General features: G+C 42.1%; 1 protein-coding gene and 1 long non-coding RNA gene across 45 annotated transcripts in view; one reads left to right on the forward strand and one right to left on the reverse strand.

Moving 5' to 3' along the window:
- Positions 1-323: 323 nt before the first annotated feature.
- On the reverse strand, positions 324-12,578 carry LOC148686295 (uncharacterized). Of its 2 annotated transcripts, none has more exons than XR_015949052.1 (3): positions 12,454-12,578; positions 8,096-8,168; positions 324-462 (listed from the first exon to the last, which is right to left on the reverse strand). It is a non-coding gene; the product is annotated as an uncharacterized LOC148686295 (long non-coding RNA). The 2 variants fall into 2 exon arrangements; XR_015949053.1 differs by lacking the exon at positions 12,454-12,578 and adding an exon at positions 9,081-9,212.
- The window catches only part of AFDN (afadin, adherens junction formation factor), a 91,817-nt gene continuing 83,719 nt past the window's right edge, over positions 11,296-19,393 (forward strand). For 29 of the 43 annotated variants that reach the window (XM_088666349.1, XM_088666373.1, XM_088666380.1 and 26 more), the window contains exon 1: positions 11,296-12,290. In XM_088666349.1, the coding sequence (XP_088522475.1) occupies positions 12,180-12,290 (111 nt within the window). In that variant the 5' untranslated portion in view covers positions 11,296-12,179. The remainder of the gene's footprint in view (positions 12,291-19,393) is intronic. The other 14 variants (XM_088666351.1, XM_035108552.3, XM_035108553.3 and 11 more) reach the window with 2 other exon arrangements.

Consider the following 19,393-nt stretch of genomic DNA (forward strand, 5'->3'; position numbering starts at 1 on the left):
TAAGAAAATAAATTTCTAAGTCCACTTAATCTGTATTCTGACTCCTGTATAAACTGCAAATCTGCATGTATTTCCATATTTTGTATAATTTATTCTCTGCTTATAAGAAGGAACACTGAGTTATGCATGTCCCACTTCTGAACACTGCATAACTTGCTCAACTTCCCATGCAAGGTTCTGAGATTCCATTGCCCATACACTCTCCCTTCCAATCCTATGGGCTTGAAATAGATCTTTATAAAATGAAAGTGGATCTTTTTGGATGTTCAGTCCTGTGCTTGGAACCAAATTATGTCATTGTGCTTAAATTGAATACATGGCATCTTAATGGCAGAAGCGACTGTGTGTGACGGCTCAGAGATTCTTCTACATCTGTGTAATTTTGTCCCATGTATCCAATGGACAGCCTGGTTCTAGAGCTGAAGTGAAGAGAGGTAGGACTGTGCATAAGCATGGAGAGTCCTGAAAGAAAAGGAATTTGCATATTACTTTATAGGGAACACACTTGCTTAGTTTTTAATGGGTTAAATGCCTGTTTTTACATTGGAATACTCAAAGCAGAATGTGAAGATTTGGAGAAGCTCTCAAAATGCACGATTCATAAATCATGTTCATTTAGAATTTGATTATTAAAGAATTTTACATTAAAATTAGAAAGCTGATTTAAAATCTAAGAGCACATTTCTTAAGATTATCAATAATCTACTGTTTAAATACTAAAGGAACTGACTATACAAGAGATTCATCAGCCACATATATTTGTATCTCATACCAGCTTTATAGTCTGTCAGCTTAATCCAGATGGCTAAATTCTGCTTCCTCAATGGTTCCTGGCAGATTTCAACACGCTGTGAACTATTGGTTTTAGATATTCAAGATTTAGAAGACAGTGGGAAGGAGGACCACATCTAGAATGTATCAGGCTGCTGCTATTGATACTGTGAAGCAAGCCTTGCAAAAGGAAGTCCACTATATGCTAGGAAACTTGGGAATATATGGATAGAAGCTTTATTAGCGCATAATCAGAGAACTGTAGTCGATTCTGAAAGACAATCTATCCTTCTTGCATGACTTGAATATCCTTACTTAAAGACAATTGCCCAAACAGAAGAAACTATGTACCAGCAACAATGGCCCACTCAACAGGGATGCATATATAGGCTCAGCAATTGCTCCTGTAATAAGGTGGCGGCAGCAGGGGTAAGGAATGGGGATGGACCATTTTCTGTTCTGCCTCAAGTGCCCAAAACATCCTGGCCCAGCCCTGTAGATGCTCACTTGAAACTATCAGATTTAGGATCAGGAGAGACTGGGAGGAGCAAGCTCAATATGGAGGGTAACTGTCCCTTGTTAATGTTTATATGTTAATATTGGCTACCAGTTCAATGCCCTCGCTGTCCAGGGTGGGTGCGCTCCTGAGGGAGGTGAGGAGCTGAGGGTGCCCTTCTAGGCACGGGATAGCTGCTCAGGTGCACAGAGAGGTGTGTGCGCCCTGCAGCTGGGGGTGGAGAAAACCGCCCACAGGGGCGAAGCCAGCCGCCGATGGCAGACATTCAGCCTGCTGCCCGCCCATGACTCCCAAGCCTCTCCCAGCTGACAAAATGAAGGGGGAATGGGGGGGATGCCACCAGCAAAGTAGCACAGCTCCCCCCTTCCCCCAACAGCTCGGGGTAGGCTTGGGGGTCGAGGGGGGGTGATGTGCCGAATGTCACCCCCCTCAGGGATGACACCCGGGGTGGCGCCCCCCCCACTGCAACCCCCTTCCTCCACCACTGGCACTGATTGGATCTTTTGCCTCCTGGCAGCCCTCCTCTGCCCAGTCTCCTATCTAGACATGTATGTGTAAAATTTGTCAATTGACAAAAGGCACGAAAGCTGATGCTAGAAATATATTTGTTTTAAAGGTTCAATTAAGCTCTTTATTGTATTAGTAAATGAACAAGTTATGGTTTTTAGCAACTAAAAAGGTCAACATTTAAATTGAATGTACACACATCCCCCCCCTTCAAAACTTTACAAATAAGTACATTAAAAAAACAACCCAACCTTATATATTGTATGTGCTTGAGACAAACAGCCTGGCTCCATATTTCTAGATTTCAAGCACATAGAATAAGAAGGTGTACTTACAGGTCAGGCTGCACAGTGTGGTGAAGCATGATTTTATTTTATGCTGACATGGCGGGGACCTCATAAAAGAATCACAACAGGATATGCTGAGGTAAAAGTCGGGAATTGAGATGCCACGGATGAATCCTGACATCAGCTTTTTCCAGGTGTTGTAAGCACTATGGTACTCGCAATCAGTCTCGCAAACTGATTCAGACTAGTGAACACCAGCAAACCCAAGCATTCAAGGGGAGAGATGGGGTTGATCTGTTTCAATGTGGACTACTAACAGGGTAACAGGGCAGAGGGAATTAGGACAGCTACTGCATCTAAACAGAAATGGTAGCCCGAAATCCCTAAAACAGGATTTTTTTCGGTATTTTCTGTTTTAGGCACTACTAGCTACTGCTGCTCCTAGTAGCAATGTTTGGAAGCTCCAGTCAGAAATTCTGTTCTATATCTTTGTTCCAGTGATGAACAATCTCAGCTGGCATTAGAATGGAGGTGCAAGAGTTAAGTACACTGATTTTAAGTGGCACTGTGATTTCCAGATTACAGTAAATGGTGGACTGCAAATTAATAGTGCCTGTGAAAGCCTTCCCACGACTTGAATGTGTCATGCTGCCAGCAGAGGATACTGGCAACTTTGCAGCATAATGTGCTAAAGAGGTTTCACTTCTGGTCAAAGGTTTGAACTGGCAGGTATGTTGGGATCATCCAAAAATGTACATCATACCAAGATACTGGTGAAGTCCAAAATTAGGCCTTTAATGAACATGGCTACCAGATGTTTTACAAATGGGAGAAATCAAACAGAAAAACATATAGCTCTTTAGTTTTTTTCTTCATCTAGCTAACAATTTAACTTTTACTTTCTGGCTGTTTGCACTAATTGCCTAGTAAGGCATCCACACCCTCATGGCTTGTTACCAGAAATAGACCTTACTACGGTATGCCTCAGTTGCTTTATAAAGGGGGTACGGGAAGAAGCAACATTTACATTTATCTGTCTCAGAGGGCTGCTGAGCCATAATTAATTAATTCTTGGTGGGGGCTTTTCCTTCTTCAAAAACCAGGTACCTTACATATGCCTGCATACTTTGAAGACTTTCATATCAGCTAATTAGAACAGTGGGACACAGACTGTGCTACTGGTTCTAAATATTAACTTTTGATCATACATTACTGTCATTAAACTAAATGTTTAGCTTGAATCAATTTATAAATCATCCTACATTTGGTGAAATAAAATTACTTTGGGTAGAGTATTTACTTTCCCAATGTTATCAGTATCATAGAAATCCCAAGTGGTACAGAGAGGGGGGAAAGTATTTGATCCCCTGCTAAATTTGCCCGTTTGCCCTCTGACGAAGAAATGACCAGTCCATAATTTTAATGGTAGGTTTATTGTGGCTGTGAGAGACAGAATAACAACAGGAAAACCCCTAGAAACCTAGAAGACAAAAGTCAGAGATTGATGTGCATTATAATGAGTGAAATAAGTATTTGATCCCGTCAACCAGCCAGATGTCAGGCTACCTGGTATCTTCACTGTAATAAAATAATAATAATAATAATAATAATAATAATAATAATAATAAATTATTTATTATTTATACCCCGCCCATCTGGCTGAGTTTCCCCAGCCACTCTGGGTGGCTCCCAATTGAATATTAAAACAACTAAAGAGCTATATGTTTTTCTGTTTGATTTCTCCCATTTGTAAGCCTTGGCCTCAGTTCATCAAGCTACTTGTGCATCTCCCTGGGAGGAACTGAGCATAATGTCATGGTGGCTAGTTTGGAATCTGCTGGATTGATTGCTTCTGTCGACAGGTATCTTTTGTACAGGTACTGTAGTGAGCTGGGATTACAGGTAAGACCTCTCCCTTACAGCAGGTGCTTCTAATCTCAGCTCGTTACATATTATTATTATTATTATTATTATTATTATTATTATTATTATTATTATTCCTCCCAGGGATATGCACAAGTAGCTTGGTGAACTGAGGCCAAGGCTTGTCGGGAGCATTTTGAAACCATAAAAACAGCATCTATGGCTGTGTACATATAACAGTGGTACCTTGGGTTACAGACTCTGCTAATCCGGAAGTAGTACCTCGGGTTAAGAACTTTACCTCAGGATGAGAACAGAAATTGTGCGGCGGTGGCGCCGCAGTGGCCCCATTAGCTAAAGTGGTACCTCAGGTTAAGAACGGTTTCAGATTAAGAACGGACCTTTGGAAAGAATTAAGTTCGTAACCAGAGGTACCACTGTACTGTCTTAAAATGCAGCGAAGTTGTTCGTTTTTCTCAAAACACAGTATTTAATAAGAAAGAACAGGATATGGGGTAGATATGAATTGTAACTAACGTCATGGGTTCTCCATTTCCCAAACCAGTCATGGAAGTACACTGGAGGCAAAGTAGTGTGTATTTTGAATCCCAGTTCACTTTTTTGGGGTGGGGGTGGGCACTGGAAACTGACCTATACTAAGTCAGACTATTAATCTCCGAGTATATTTCACTTCAGTTGCTATGTTATAATTTACGGTAGCTTTTCTTTTGCAGTTGGTAAATAAGTCTACTTGAATTAGGCTGGAATCCTAACTCTACTTAACTGAGAGTAAACTCCACTGGACTTAATTCTGAGTATACATGGTTAGGATTGTGCTGCAAGTTGTGATTCTTTTGGCATACTATTATATAATTGTTTGCAACTCATGGGAATGGGCGTGAAATGAGAAATAACTAAATTTAAAACCCCAGGGCTTTTTGATAGTTGGCCCATTAATTTCAACAGGCTTAGCCTACAATCCCATACTCACTTAAGTGGGAGGATGCTCTCCTCAACTCAATGGCCCTTCTGATTACTCATGTCAGTGACTGCCCTTTAGGCATCTAACTTTGCATAGGATTGATACGGCTCTTTTAAACACATATAGGGTCGCAACGCATTTGATATGAATTACATGTGTAGAGTTAGGAAGCTGAAGGCCATCAAATATATTCATCTTATAATTCTCATTGGTGTAATAAAGTCCACCCCCCTCATATTGGAAAAACGCATGTTAAGTGTAATTGGCTGGCTTAAACGATACTTTGATGCATGTAATCTACACAACTAATGAGGATGAGTTAATTTTGCAAGGGCAAGATTTTATTTCCTAGTTTGTGTTTACACTGTCCAAACATGTCATTCTTATTCAGGAAAAATATTTTACTTCAACAGGTGTTTTACCACAGTACAGAGAGCAACAACAGAATCAAATGTATTTTTCTCCCTTTCCTGAAAGATCTAACTTCTCTTTTAAACTGACTGAGGGGATGGAACGGGGAAAGTTGACAGAAGCTGAGGAGTATCTGGTTGGGAACAAACTATCCCTCAGATATGAGGTTTTTTTATGATCGACCAAATGAGGGAGGGAAAGACATTGGCACCAAAAGTGCAGGAGCACACCATAACAATTCAAAGTGGACTGAGCACTGAGGGTAAAAAATGACAGACACATATGGAGAGAAATACTGCGCATAGATGTATATATGCTAGTATAGCAACATCTGAAGCAAGATAGACAACTGTTCTTTAAAAAAGTATATAGTAGGTTCAACAGAAAACTGGTATAATTGAGAGAAATGTTATCTCTAGATACAAATGCTATGGGAAAAACAGGGAAGTTGTTGCTTCTTCATCCCAGAATCATAGTGTGTAACCTGGAGGGATTTCAATATTGTATTTATGTAATACTGTTTTATGTAATATTTTGTCTAACATGTTATGGAGAACTCAAAAGCTTATCACACTTTTGTGACAATTTTGGTTGGTTCTAATAAAGATTATGTGGATTTTGGAGTTTTCTTCTTCTCGTGAACCAACACAAAGCAAAACAGTAGGAGAGTTTGTAAGTTATTTCAAGTGTACTGCTGAATCTAATTCCAGAAAACCTGTTGAGTGAGTATCTATCTTTGAAAGGTACTTTCTGGCCTTTAAATTCAGTGACCCAGAAATCTGATCCTGATCCGAGTTCTGAAGTAATTTCATTGTGCAGGTTAACATTACAAATGTGCAACATTTATTCTGGTTGTAAGATTACTGAGAAATTATGCAGGCACTGAATAGCAGAGGGAAATTAGTTGTGACGACCAATGAGAGCCAGTGGTAAGTTGAAGCCAGGCGAGAGCAGGGTATGAAAAAATAGTTGAGGAGCAAAATTACTGAGAATGCTGCAGACCCCATAAGACCCAGCCATGTGTCTACTGAAGCTGTTAAGTTTCTGGATAAGTAGGCAATAATTTTTTCAAGCTTATCTCTACAACAATGAGGACTAGGGTCTGACCTTTATATTCGGCACAAGATATTCTGTCACCACACCATGTACTAGAAAATAACTTCCAGTACTGTACAGTGTTGGCAAAGGAATTCAATAATTTTTTTGATATGAGCCTACCTCAGCTAAGCTTAAGTGGATCCTTTAAGAGCGCTGTGGCAGTTGGCTAAATGCATATATAAATAGCAAAAAACTAAAAGGACAGGCTCTCAACTCATAATTTCCTTGATTTTATATTGGCTTTCAGATACTTCTGATTATTTGAACTATCCCTTCCAGCCGTTAGGATTTTATGGTAATTTCTGCATCTTTTAGAAATGAAATTCCTTAAAAAGAAAACAATGTATAATTTTATAGATAGATTATAACAGTGCAATAAAATCTACATAAGCCTTAGAGCAGTGATGGGAACCTGTGGCCCTTCAGATGTTGCTGGACAACAACTCTTGTTATCCCTGGCCAGTGGCCATACTGGCTGAAGATGAAGTCCAGCAACATCTGAAGGGCCACAGGTGTTCCTACCCTTGGCTTAGAGGTATCCTACAAACATGCAACTTTCTTGCATAAAAATTCAAGAGAAGCTTTGGATCAGATTACAGTTATCTCTTATAACAGTGTTTCTCAACCTTTTTTGGGCCACGGCACAATTGTTCCGTGAAAAAAATCACGAGGCACACCACCATTAAAAAAGTTAAAAAATTTAACTCTGTGCCGCCCTATATTATAATTATGACTGTAAGAAACACTTGCCAAATATTGCTTTCCGGCGGGTCAGTGGTGTGTATTGGCGGCCGCCAGGCTCGTTTGCACTGAGCTTTGGGAAAGAGGAGGAGAAATATTGCTTTCCGGCAGGTTATTGCTGAGTATTGGCGGCCGCCAGGCTCGTTTGCACTGAGCTTTGGGAAAGAGGAGAAGAAATATTGCTTTCCGGCGGGTCAGTGGTGTTTATTGGCAGCCGCCAGGCACGTGACAATGCAAATTGCCCTTCTCGTCGCCGCACGTCGCGGCACACCAGCCAGCGTCTCACGGCACACTAGTGTGCCGCGGAACAGTGGTTGAGAAACACTGTCTTATAGGACTTCAGCAAGTAAATGTAGGCTCTGGACTTTCTAACCACAGATGAATGCACATGGAACAGTGACTATAATAGGCTTTTGTGCATGGCTTTGAGAATGCTACGGGTTTTGTTTCTTTTTTGCTGTTACCACATTTGCAAAGCTGTGATCTGAGTACACTTTTGCCACCTTATTTTTTAAAAAATGAGGAAAAAATGGAACCAAAAAAGGACAAAGATAAGGTCCACCCAACTGTACAGATAGCTATAGCTCACAGCTGGAACAAGTAACTTGTACCAATGATAGGGTAGGTATTGTAGGAGGAAAATATAAAGCCCCATGGCCCACGTGTGTGGGGTAAATAGCAAAAGAATCGGCTGGGCACCTGGATTCAAAACATGGGGCTAAACAGACTCTCCAGCAGGAGAGAACTCTTGGTAACAGAGCTTAAATTCACATAAGTCAAGCAGCAGAATAGTGTGGAAATGTAGGCTGTTAAATCTTTTTATCCTGTCTAGTTTGCTTGCAAAGTATTCCCCTCTTTCTATCCCTCTTGCAATGAACACCCATACACTTTTAAGTAAATTTAAAAGGCTTTACTTACAAAACGTTCAAAAAGTCAGATTCATGCATAAATCCAAGCTGCAGCAAGGAGAACACAGGCAAAATACCCTTGGCTAGAAAATACCCTGTTTCTCATATTTTAAGGCATCCCCATAAAATAAGCCATAGCAGGATTTTTAAGCATTCAAGGAATATAAGCCATACCCCGAAAATAAGACATAGGAGCAGCAGCAATGCCGGCCGCGGCAGGAGGAGGAGGAAAAAAATAAGACATCCCTTGAAAATAAGCCATAGTGTGTTTTTTTGAGGAAAAAATAAATATAAGACGTGTCTTATAATATGAGAAACACGGTACAGAAAGTTAGCTTTAAACATATGCTCTGAAGTTGTTGTTTGCTTAGACACGTCTTCCTTAATCAGTTACATGGCATGGACAGAGATGGAAAAGGAAGAGAATACTTCACTTCCTCCATCAGAGAAGGGGGCTGAGTCTAGAAATCCAGCTCTATTATCTTAACCCCTTCATGCACTAACTAGCATCCATGCATGGTTATGCTTGACTGCAATTTCCCAAAGGTATTACATGAGCTTGATACATTTGTGATTTCTGATTCTTGACAAGCATATGAGAATGCTAGCTAAATACCCTCTTGTGGCCTCTTCAGAGGCACATGAACATATCCAAAGCTTTTGTGCAAAATTCTCATGGAAAGGGAGGCCCCCCAATTGAATTATAAAGTTTATTAAAATAATTCTATTACGCCTTTTACATTGGCTGATACACATTTTTAAAAATATTTAAAACCCGTATTTAAATACAACTAAAGCACTCAAGTAATCAAACAGAAATCCAATCAAAGCAAGTACTGAATTAAAACAAAATTAAAAAATTCCTTCCAGTAGCACCTTAAGAGACCAACTAAGTTTGTTATTGGTATGAGCTTTCGTGTGCACGGTGAAGAAGTGCTACTGGGAGGATTTTTTTTATTTTGTTTTGACTACAGCAGACCAACACGGCTACCTACCTGCAACTATGTACTGAATTATTAACTTTTGGATTTTCCTACCCCCCAAAATAATGAATGGGTTATCTGGGGGAAAGTTCTGAATTCTCTTTGTGCAAAGATATCCCTGTAACAGAAACACAACTTTAACAGAATACAAGAGGATAATGACCAAGAAAAGGAAGTAAAATTTATGTATTTTTACAGTTCAGTGATTGTTTAATAAAGCTACAAAAAACAGACTAAAAATAGTATTAGTGTTCCTGAAGAGCCAGTATTATTTTCCCCATTTTTAAAAACAAGGCTTTTCAAAGAGTTTCCTGGAATAACTACTGTACTTCATGCACCTGCAAAGAATGTGCAACTAAAAGGGTTGGCACTGCAAGATAGACGAACAGAGAAAAACTAAGTGTCATAAAAAACACCCACATATACCCCTATCCCCTGCATTAAGAGGAACACCAGTCACTAAAGGAAATTGGGTAAGCCTGGCTGCATGGAAGACAATGTTGGGGAACGCATAGAGCTCACTGGATCCTGACCAGGGTTTTTTTTAAGGGACAGAAAACCCTCCTATATCCACAGCAGTTCTCTGCTAATCTTGACACTGGTGTCAAATAAAGCAATAGCTTTAAAAATTCCATGGACTGAACCCAAGAGGTTATGCACATGCTCTGTTATGGAGTCCTTGATTAATGGAGGAACTTAAGTGACTAGAACTACAATCTCGCGGGAATACTCTTAGGGAAAGACCCACCATTAACAAACTAAGGCATACATCTTATGTGAATTGACAATCAATTTTTTAATTTTTTAATTCCCTCCCACCACTTTTATTATGCTTTATTTCCTAGGGCTCAGCACAGCTCAACATGTTATCCAAACACTTAAATATACGTGGACTAAAAGTTATCCTCAAAAAATCCTCTAATAGCCACCCACAAAATCCTTGCCCTGAACACTGAAGGCTTACGGTACTCCCAGAAAATTGGCAATCTTAGCATTTTTCTGGTATCTGGGAAAGCAAGTTCTAAAACTGGAGAGCTTTATTATGAAACAAATGAGAATGGAGAGAATGTGTATGAAAACATTGCCTAAGGACAGATGAATATTGTACAATGAGCAGAGATATATTCCCCCCCCTACTTTTATCTACTTCCCTTGCTCCAAGAGATGACTCATTCTCCAAACCGGTCTGATGGGCATGGCCTCTCTTGCTTTTTCTCCATACCAATCACAGGCTCTCAGCTGCTCTGTAAAGCCTCTACACATGTTTATCTTGTTTGCATGCATGTGCCCATGTACACCTCCACTCGGTGCCCTGCTCCAAGACACCTGCTATCTCTCCCAGCCTCTCACTACCAGACTAGTGTAAGCCTAAAAGAGCAGTCCATGCATCTGGTTAAACTAATTTATTTCAATCAGCTTAATACATTTTTAGCTGTCCTCTGGGGAAATGGTAAAATCTTCAATTTTAGACAGAAGCCAGGCTTATTCATTCTCACAAGCACATAATGTGAACAGGGAACTGCATTTTACAATATCCTGATGCCAACCCTCCCACTTGTGTCACTCAACAGAGATTCTTACTGGGCAGTTTTTCATCCTAAGTGCTGTTGGCGGATTCTGCAAGGAAGCAACAACTTTGGCAGGGCCTACTTTGCCAGGGCTGTGCCAGGTCCCTGTGCAAGAAGTTCCTTGGGAAGTATTTCCCGTGGCACTTCCAGTCCTAGTGCAAGAGCTGCTGGAGGCAACTGTGCAGCACAACCCACCTGCAATCAATGGGCCTTACTCCAGTAGGTGATCTTGAACACGGCAATACTCTACCCGTCTACGGTACTGAGAAGGCAGCCACGCTGATTTCCATGGGACCAACTCCCAGATAAGCGTGTATAGGATTACACTGCAAAGATGACCTATTTCAACACTACTTTCTCAAGCCTTACCTAAAAATACTGTGGGTAACCCTACCCTCAGACTGCTGTCTTAAACATAATTTCTGAGGAGAAACCTCCGGTGCCTATTATAGTGGGGCTTACTTCCCAGCAAAAACTTGCATAGCAATTCGCTGTGCATAGATATTCCTATTATTCCCATTTTAAACATGAAGCATTGCAGGTGGGTGACCAGGACTTGCCAAAACTCTCGCAGGCAGAGAAGACAGGGTTTATTTCAGCAAGTCCCACCCTGCTTTTCTTTATTTACATTTTTTTTTGGTGGAAAATAAATTATATACATGCACACGCTTAGGAAGGCTGCAAGCCTCCCTTCTGAGTCCCCAGAGAGCACCATGGCTAAACAACAATTAATCCCTTCACGCGATTGCCATCCTCCCCAGCGCCTGCCTCCGCAGCCCGCCGCCACGCACAAACCCAGCCCCCTTCAGCCGCCACCCTTCATTGTTCTTGCCGCCACGGCAGGCTACCGCGCAGCTCTCTACCCGTCCTCGCTTAGTTCAAACCAAAACGCCCTCAACTGCTAATTTCCCCCTCACACACGGGCGGGAGGGGAGAAGCAGGAGGAAGCGCGAGCACCGCGCGCTCGGCCCTCTTTCGGTGCGCGCGCTCGCCGGGCTGTTGACCTGACACCCGAGCATTAGAAGCACAGAGGAGGCACGCACGCGCACGCGCGCAAGGAAGGATGGGTGGGGGGAGGAGGAGGAGAGCGGCGTAGGTGACGCGCTCGCGAAAGAACGGCTGAGCGGCCGCGCGCACGGAACGGTGTCTCTCCCTCCCTCTGTGTGTGTGTGTGTGTGTGTGAGAGAGAGAGAGAGAGAGAGAGAGAGAGAGAGAGAGAGAGAGAGAGAGAGAGAGAGAAAAGGCGGGGAGGGAGGAAAGGAGACAACCGGGGCGGGGAAGGAGGCGGCGGCGACGGCTTTCCGCGAGGCGGAGGACTGAGAGACGCTACCGAACAGGAAGCGCTGCCACCGAGCCAGGAGCCGCTTCCCTCAGCAAGCGAGAAGAGGGCAAAGTCTGGGCTGGTGAGAGCGAGGAGGGGCGGCACCAGCGACCGGATTCCTCCCTTCGGACCCCTCCGCCCCCTTACAAATCCGCCGGGAACTCCGCGCGGCCCTCCCGCCGTGTAGCTCCTGGCTCCAGGAGCCCCGGAGGGCTGCTGAGGATGTCGGGCGGCGGCGGCAGCCGGGAAGAGGAGCGGCGCAAGCTGGCCGACATCATCAACCACTGGAACGCGAACCGGCTGGACCTGTTCGAGATCAGCCCCCCCACCGAGGTGAGCGCCCGGCCGGCCGGCATTCTCTCCTTTCTCTCTCCCCGGAGCCGAAAGCGGGCGGAGAGGGAGGGGATCAACGTCTCCACACGCGGCCCTGCTTTCCGCCACACGGACATATCTCCCGGCCAGCTACTGCCCTCCCCCGGTCCCTTCCTTTCCTTACGGAGGTGAGGCCGGCGGTGGCGGCGCTTCCTACAGACGCCTCCATCCTCGCGGAGGGGAGGCTCCGCCCCTTCCCGAGGTGAGGGACCAGGCAGCCCCCCGCTCGCCCCCTCCTCCGGGAAAAGAGATCCTTCATTACAGTATTGCCTTCCGACCTTCCTCGTGCCCACTTCACTGGCACGATCACATGGAGGGAGATTATGTCCAGCGCCCCCTAAAATCCCCTTTGGATGCGGAGCAGGGAGGCAGGCAGGCAGGCCGACCTGCACGGGCCCTCATTTGCTCTGGGCGACGAGATAAGCCCTCCCGTACCTGTACCCGCCGTGTCTCCCTTCTTTTGTAAAAACAGTATCCCCCCGCCCCAATCTGACTATTTACACCCTGCGAGGAAGAGGCGTTGCTCTCGTTTTTCTCTTTTATATGACCCCCCCCCCCCAATGGCTTGCAGCTCCTACGATTGCGCCCCCAGCCTGGCAAGGTACGGGGCTCGCCCACCCCGCCCCCTCCAGGGTTTGGCTCAGCCTTTCTTTCTAGCGATTGCTAGTGTTTGCTGAACCCTCCCCGTTATCCTCACTATCACCACTGGTCGTCGACCCCCCCCCCCAAACTAAAGTACTCCTTTGATTCGAAGTGGTCTCGCGGGCTAGCGGCATTTATGGAAACAGGCTGCCCCTTTTGCCTGAAACATCGTGGCTTAGCTTAGGAGGAAATGTCGCAGGGGATCGTTTGTTTGTTTCTCTGTGTGTGTGTGTTTGGCGGGGAAAACATTGGTGTGTATCGAATAAGAATAGGCTTGTTGTGTAGGAATCCGGAGTGAAAGGGGAGGGAATTACTCTTAATTGAAAGGGATGGTGTGGTGTAGAGATCAAGACCTGGAAAAGGTGTAATTATTATCATCTAACCGAAATAAAGGAGTACTGTACAAAAATCGTCTAATTTATCCGAACCCGTTTTGGAAACTAACCTGTAAAAAGTGTTGCATCTGTCCACAAATAATTTTCTTAAAATGAGCTGCTGAGCTTTAAAGGGGGAGGGGAGCTTTCCTTTCCTATGATATTAGCAGAATGGTTTTGAAAATGCTAATAAAACTAGTATTATGAGCAAGTTTCACAATTATGGGAACAAGTTCTACAGGAAAAACTTAATTTCCTCCTAAAACTTTTTTTAATGAAAAAGATTGGATACTTCTTTAAAATTTAAAAAGTTAAAGCCACACCCCATCAGGTTGTTGTCAACATTCTTTTTGCTGGTCAGTCTGTATGCTTGAGTTAAGTATGAAAGGTGGTGTGGGGGGAAGTTTTGATAGGTAGATTGTTCTCTGCTGGCAAAACAAGACTGCTCTCTGCTTATTGGGTGGAGGCTGATCATGTGCCTGTTCCCAAGAAAAAAAAAGGAAATTTACACTTGCTTTTGGCTCCTGTTAGTCTTTAGTTGTTAACAAAAGCCCAGTGATGAATAATTGAATTATTTTCTTTGGTGTTAAATAGTTAACATCTAGAGAGAATGATTTCAGATTTATTTTCTAAGATCCTGAACTCATATTAACTTTAAATGTGTATGTTCCCTCACACATTTGTGCAGTGTTTAAATTTACATTTTATGTAATATTAAGCCTTCCGTGGTCTTCTGCTGAAACAAAAATGTATGTGACCTATCTCCATTTTAAAAAGTGTTAGCACTAATATAGTTGGAAGTGGCTTGTTAATAGAATTCTTTTTATACCTGATCATTTGGCTCTCCTCATTTTATGACAGGTTAGAGTTGTGCTGTCACGATTGTTGATAGCTGCCAACATAGGAGCTTGAAGATCCAGTTGTCTTAGATCAGCTATTCAAATCTATTGTGATCTTCCTGTTCAAATCTGTTTTAGATAATGGGACTGGTACAACTAGAAAAATGACCTGTCAAATTGGCCAGGGCTCAGTCATTTGTAGACTTATTTTGATGCTTATCTTACTACACATAATGCTAAAATATCTATGCTTCTGATTGGAGCACTAGACCTACATGTTCCTCTGATGGCTTCTTAGTCTAATTTCATTATTTATTATTATGGAGCTTGTTTTAAGCTTCATATTTAATGCAATATAATGCCTTTTTTATCAACCTTCCATGTTTTAATGAACACACACACACACACACACACACACACACACAAACAAACACAATTCCAGGTGCAGGCAGAACTTTGTTGTGGTTGTTGGGTGTGCCATGAGATGAGTTCTGGTGAACCTGAGTCCCTTTGTGCATGTTTGAACTATTTTAGAAAAGCTTTGCTTTGGCAATACAGAAATGTTTCTTGGATTAGTGTGTCCAGTAAGGCTGCCATTTACACACAAGCTTTGCACTTCCTCACAGTGGTTCCACCATCTCCTCCTGTCTGTCTGTGGTGCAGGCGTGTCTCCATCACTGTGGTAACTGGACTGCTCATTGTGTATCCCCTCTACCTCCTTCCCCACAGCTCTATTTTATTTATGCTCTACTACACTTTTATATGTCATGGGGGTGGTATAATTGCTGGTCTGCTAAGGGCAAACATGTATTTCAATGTATTTCAACCAGTTAATTGGGCATAAGTTGTGAAAATGGGCATGTTGTGAAAGCATAGTTTAGCTGAAATATCCCAGATAGGTGTTGGAAAGGTGTTTCAGAAAAGACTCCACAATTATGTTCAGTGCTGAATTATTTTACAGAAACAACTAAGCTATAAACAGAAGTAGTAACAATTTAGTGATTCATACTGCATGCCGCACTAAGATGAATGGTGAATTGTTTACTTTGATTGCACCTAAGAGGTCAATTTACATTTTCCCCTTTCCCCCTACCCCCAAGTACTGGAGGAAGCAAACCATAATCCCTGGATTTGTGTTGTGTCCGAAACAGGAATTCACTCACAAGAAACAATGATATGTAGCCAAGGTTTGTTATTGGCGTACTGTTTGCAGTTTGTTGGCATGAAATAAATCATGATCCCAGGTATAGACATGGCATGAAGCCAGGGAATCATGGCCTGTTTTCTCTGTATACTAGTAAGAAGGAGTGAAAGAATATTCTTAGATGTCATCACTGTAAACTATTAACTGTGATGTGCAATCCGGGGCAGTGCTCTTCAAGTTTTCAAAGTGTTTTACAAATGCTACCTCAATAATTCTTACAACAGTCTGAAAGGCATAATTATCTGTATATTGCAGATGGGCTGAGACAGAAAGTGGCTTCCCTAATGCCTCTTAGTAAATTCACAGCTGATGCTACTAGGAAGTACATTTGACTCACAATAATGACTAGATAATGTACCCAGATTGCTTTTATGGGAATCACTTCTGTAATATATAGTTCATAAGGGCCCAAATTTTGCTTTGCTTTTTATGCTATCTTTTCATACATTCAGTCATGGACTTTCTTGTGAGAGTTATTCCTTGACTGGAAAATGAAGTGTGTGGATCTGTGTAAGTCAGGAGCAGAAAAATGACAATCCAAATTCAGAATGAGCAGGGGTTTTGCCCTCAGAAAACATGAGAGGCAAAATAAGTAGAATTCCTTGAACTCCAACGAGTGTCATATCTTGCTACAGTTTGCAACCTCTCCTGCCCTGCTTCTACTTTAGTACTGGTACCTTTTTTTTCTTTGGCCAGTCTTTTTTCTACCCCTGAGTGATCCCAGGCAATCAGGGATAGTTTGGGAGTGTGGTAATGTCATAAAGTGAATCAGATCTGGACATGTAGTGATGTGTTCCAAGACCCAAAAAGGTTGTGGAGCCCGATATAAGCAAATAGTATATAATTGAATAAAGATGTCTTCTGGGAGAATGCTGTTGTGCTCAGGTCTTGCTTGTGTGCTTCTTATGGGCATGTTGGCCACTATGAGAACAGGATACTAGACAATAGGGGCCTTTGGTCTGATCCAGCAAGACTCTTGTGTTCTTATGATATGAATACTTCCTCTATGTGCCATAGCCTATCATGATAGCCTGCCTTTCCCTTACTCTCATTTATTCTTTTGGGAAAATGCGCATGACCAGTCAAGAAGAGAATGCTGGTAGTGCTATCTGATTGTGAGAATGGGGTCTATAGAATTTTCACCATTGTGTAACATTACATTTTTGATGTGGGTATGCTTGAAATGTTATCTTGGGGCATAATGTGTAGCAGCACTATTATGAGCTTGTGCTACTGCTAGTAAAGAGCAAACCAATATTGACAACCAGGTCAGAGGGCTGCAGGGATCAACCTGTTTCTCCAAAAACTTATTAGTTTTAGTGAGAACAGCCTTGTGCCCATCTCTTTGGCCAAGGAGCCTATACAATGACACAATAGAAAGAGGCAAAAGCAGAAAATGGGACTGTTGTGTCTGTATTCCTTATATCACTCAGTTATGGGGTGGTACTTTTGCCTTTTAAACATGATGGGGGTTGGATATTGGGTTTTTTGTGTTAATGTATTTTGTGCTCTCATTTTGTTTTTTTATGTTGTGACCTTTGTATGAATTAAAATAAGTAAGCAAGTTCTACTGAGTTCGGTGGGATTTATTCTATGAAATGTCTGTGTAGGATACATCTATGCAAGATTGCAATGTTAATCAAGTAATCATTTTAAATGTGAATATGAATGAAACTATAGTTCCTCTGTATTTTCAGATTGTGCATGCAATATTGTAGCAGTCACCACAGGGGTGAATGCCTCTTTTAAGATGATGCTTGTCATTCATAGTGTTTATATGCAAGTCTAATAACAGCTTTTTAAAATAGGCAGCAGATGTTTATACATTGGGACACCCCTGCATATCAATCAGATGTTGCTGTTTTTTAAACTAGGCTAATCTAACTGATTAAACGCTGCATACAGGGATAATGTGTGATTCAGATACCTATTGTTACTGGCAAGCAGAAACTTATACAATTACCTGACACTCCTGAAATTTTTGGGCAGAACAATCCTAATGGAGTGGGGGAGGGGAAACCTGTGGCCAAGCAACTGACAAATCTGACTTATATTTGCTGGGTGGATGGTGAGGGAGAGTGGCTGAAGAGAAAATGAGGACACCATCTCCAGGGCTGGCATATTTTTCCTCCTATGTCAAGTGAATAGGAGCCCTCAGGTCTAAAGCCTCCCTAGATCTACTCGTGACGTGCCCTTTTAATCTTGAGGAGGCCTCTGGAGGTGGACCTCCCTCTCTCCCTGTGGACAGGTAGACCTGCAATATTCTGTGGCAGCCACAAAGGGTCATAGGATTGTGTCCCGACTGATTTTTAGTAATCATTCATTGAAAGGATCACACTTTGAAAGTACAGTGGTATCTCAGGTTACAAACGCTTTGGGTTACAAACACTTCGGGTTACAAACTCCGCTAACCCGGAAGTAGTTGCTCCGGGTTGCAAACTTTGCCCCAGGAACGAAAATCGTGTGGCAGCAGTGGGAAGCCCCATTAGCGAAAGCGGGCCTCAGGTTAAGAACGGTTTCAGGTTAAGAACAGACCTCCAGAACGAATTAAGTTCGTAACCCGAGGTACCACTGTATTTATGGATTGATGCTAACTGATGCTTATTTTTAAGTGAATTGGTAATTATGAAAACTAACATATGTTTTAAGTTTTCTGAACCTACAAGGCTAGAGTTGGTGGTTAGAATAGTAATTTTGGGGGGGTTAGAAAGAAAGGAACTATTGCATTTTTTTGTTTACAGCTTTCAGTGTGGAGATTTCTGGAACTGTATCAGAATCATTTGACCAGTGTGCATACATTTTAAGGTACTCTTCACTGAGTTTATCTATCAGAATAAACCTTCCGTGCCATAATTTTGTTCAAAATTTTAGTTGAGATAACTTAGGAAAAGACAGGTATCAGCAGATTAAAAAAAATGTTTACCCAACCTTAAATATTTCACTAGATATGGTGATTGCTAAGCTTTAGGAATGGAAACATTATGCTTGATTCTTGGAACATACCTTTAGCATCTCTACATAGTGATTGAAATCCTGGCTGTATATTGTATTTATATCATAGCCTGTCCTGACACTAGACCTTAGAACACAAGTAACATCAATGTGAACAAGACAAAAGGATCCCTCATACTTCAGCACTGTGAAAAATCATCTTGAAGAATATACATTGGGTTTTTTATTAGTTTATTATGTCAGTTAGAAAAAGCTTTCACAATTCAGTCTAATATAAACATGTTAAATTTCAAATTTATAAACAAAAATCAATGGTCCTCCTGTCAAACACTTCGAGTAAGACAGTTTTCTATGTATGTAAAAGAATAAACAATGGAGGAAATATCTGACTTCAGGATCAAGCAAAGGTGATTTATTCAAGGATGTGTTGTGAACTTTCTAGTGGCACCAGGGGCTGCACATCATCAAAAGTACCTGTATTAAATAAGATCAATATATGTCTTCTTGGATCTCATTAGGGTCATCTGCTGACACCGTGCCCCCTGGTAATCTTTTACTCCTATTTTATGGCATCCAGCTACCTGAGTTCTGGAGTATGTTGATTTCTCAAATTATAAATATGGGTTAGTCACAGTATAGTCTTATTGACATTTTCAATGAGTAAATGATCTTACTGCAGGGGTAGGGAGCTTGTTTCAGCTCAGGGGCAAACTTCTCGGGGCCACGTGCCACAGGTGCTGGTTTTGCCAGAAGCAAAAATGGGTGAATCAACAAATAACCGTTTTTTAAATCTTTGTACAGTAGGCTAGATTTTTCTCTCTCTCTCTCTATTAGAGGTAGAAAGGATAAGTGTGGGGCAGCTTCAAAGAACAGTACTGGGAGAAACAGTTTACTTTGAATGGAAACTGCTTTCCCAGCAATTAGACTAAAAATGTGTTTTAGCTTTTTCAATCCTTTTTTGTCTTTTTGCAGGGTGGGGGAGTGGTCTTCAAGAGTGTTGCTGGGACAGGAAGGGTTGGACAGTTCTGGATCTAGCCCAGGCATCCCCAAACT

This window comes from Zootoca vivipara, chromosome 3 (assembly GCF_965207765.1).
Source record: "Zootoca vivipara chromosome 3, rZooViv2.hap1.1, whole genome shotgun sequence".
NCBI classification, from domain to species: domain Eukaryota; kingdom Metazoa; phylum Chordata; class Lepidosauria; order Squamata; family Lacertidae; genus Zootoca; species Zootoca vivipara.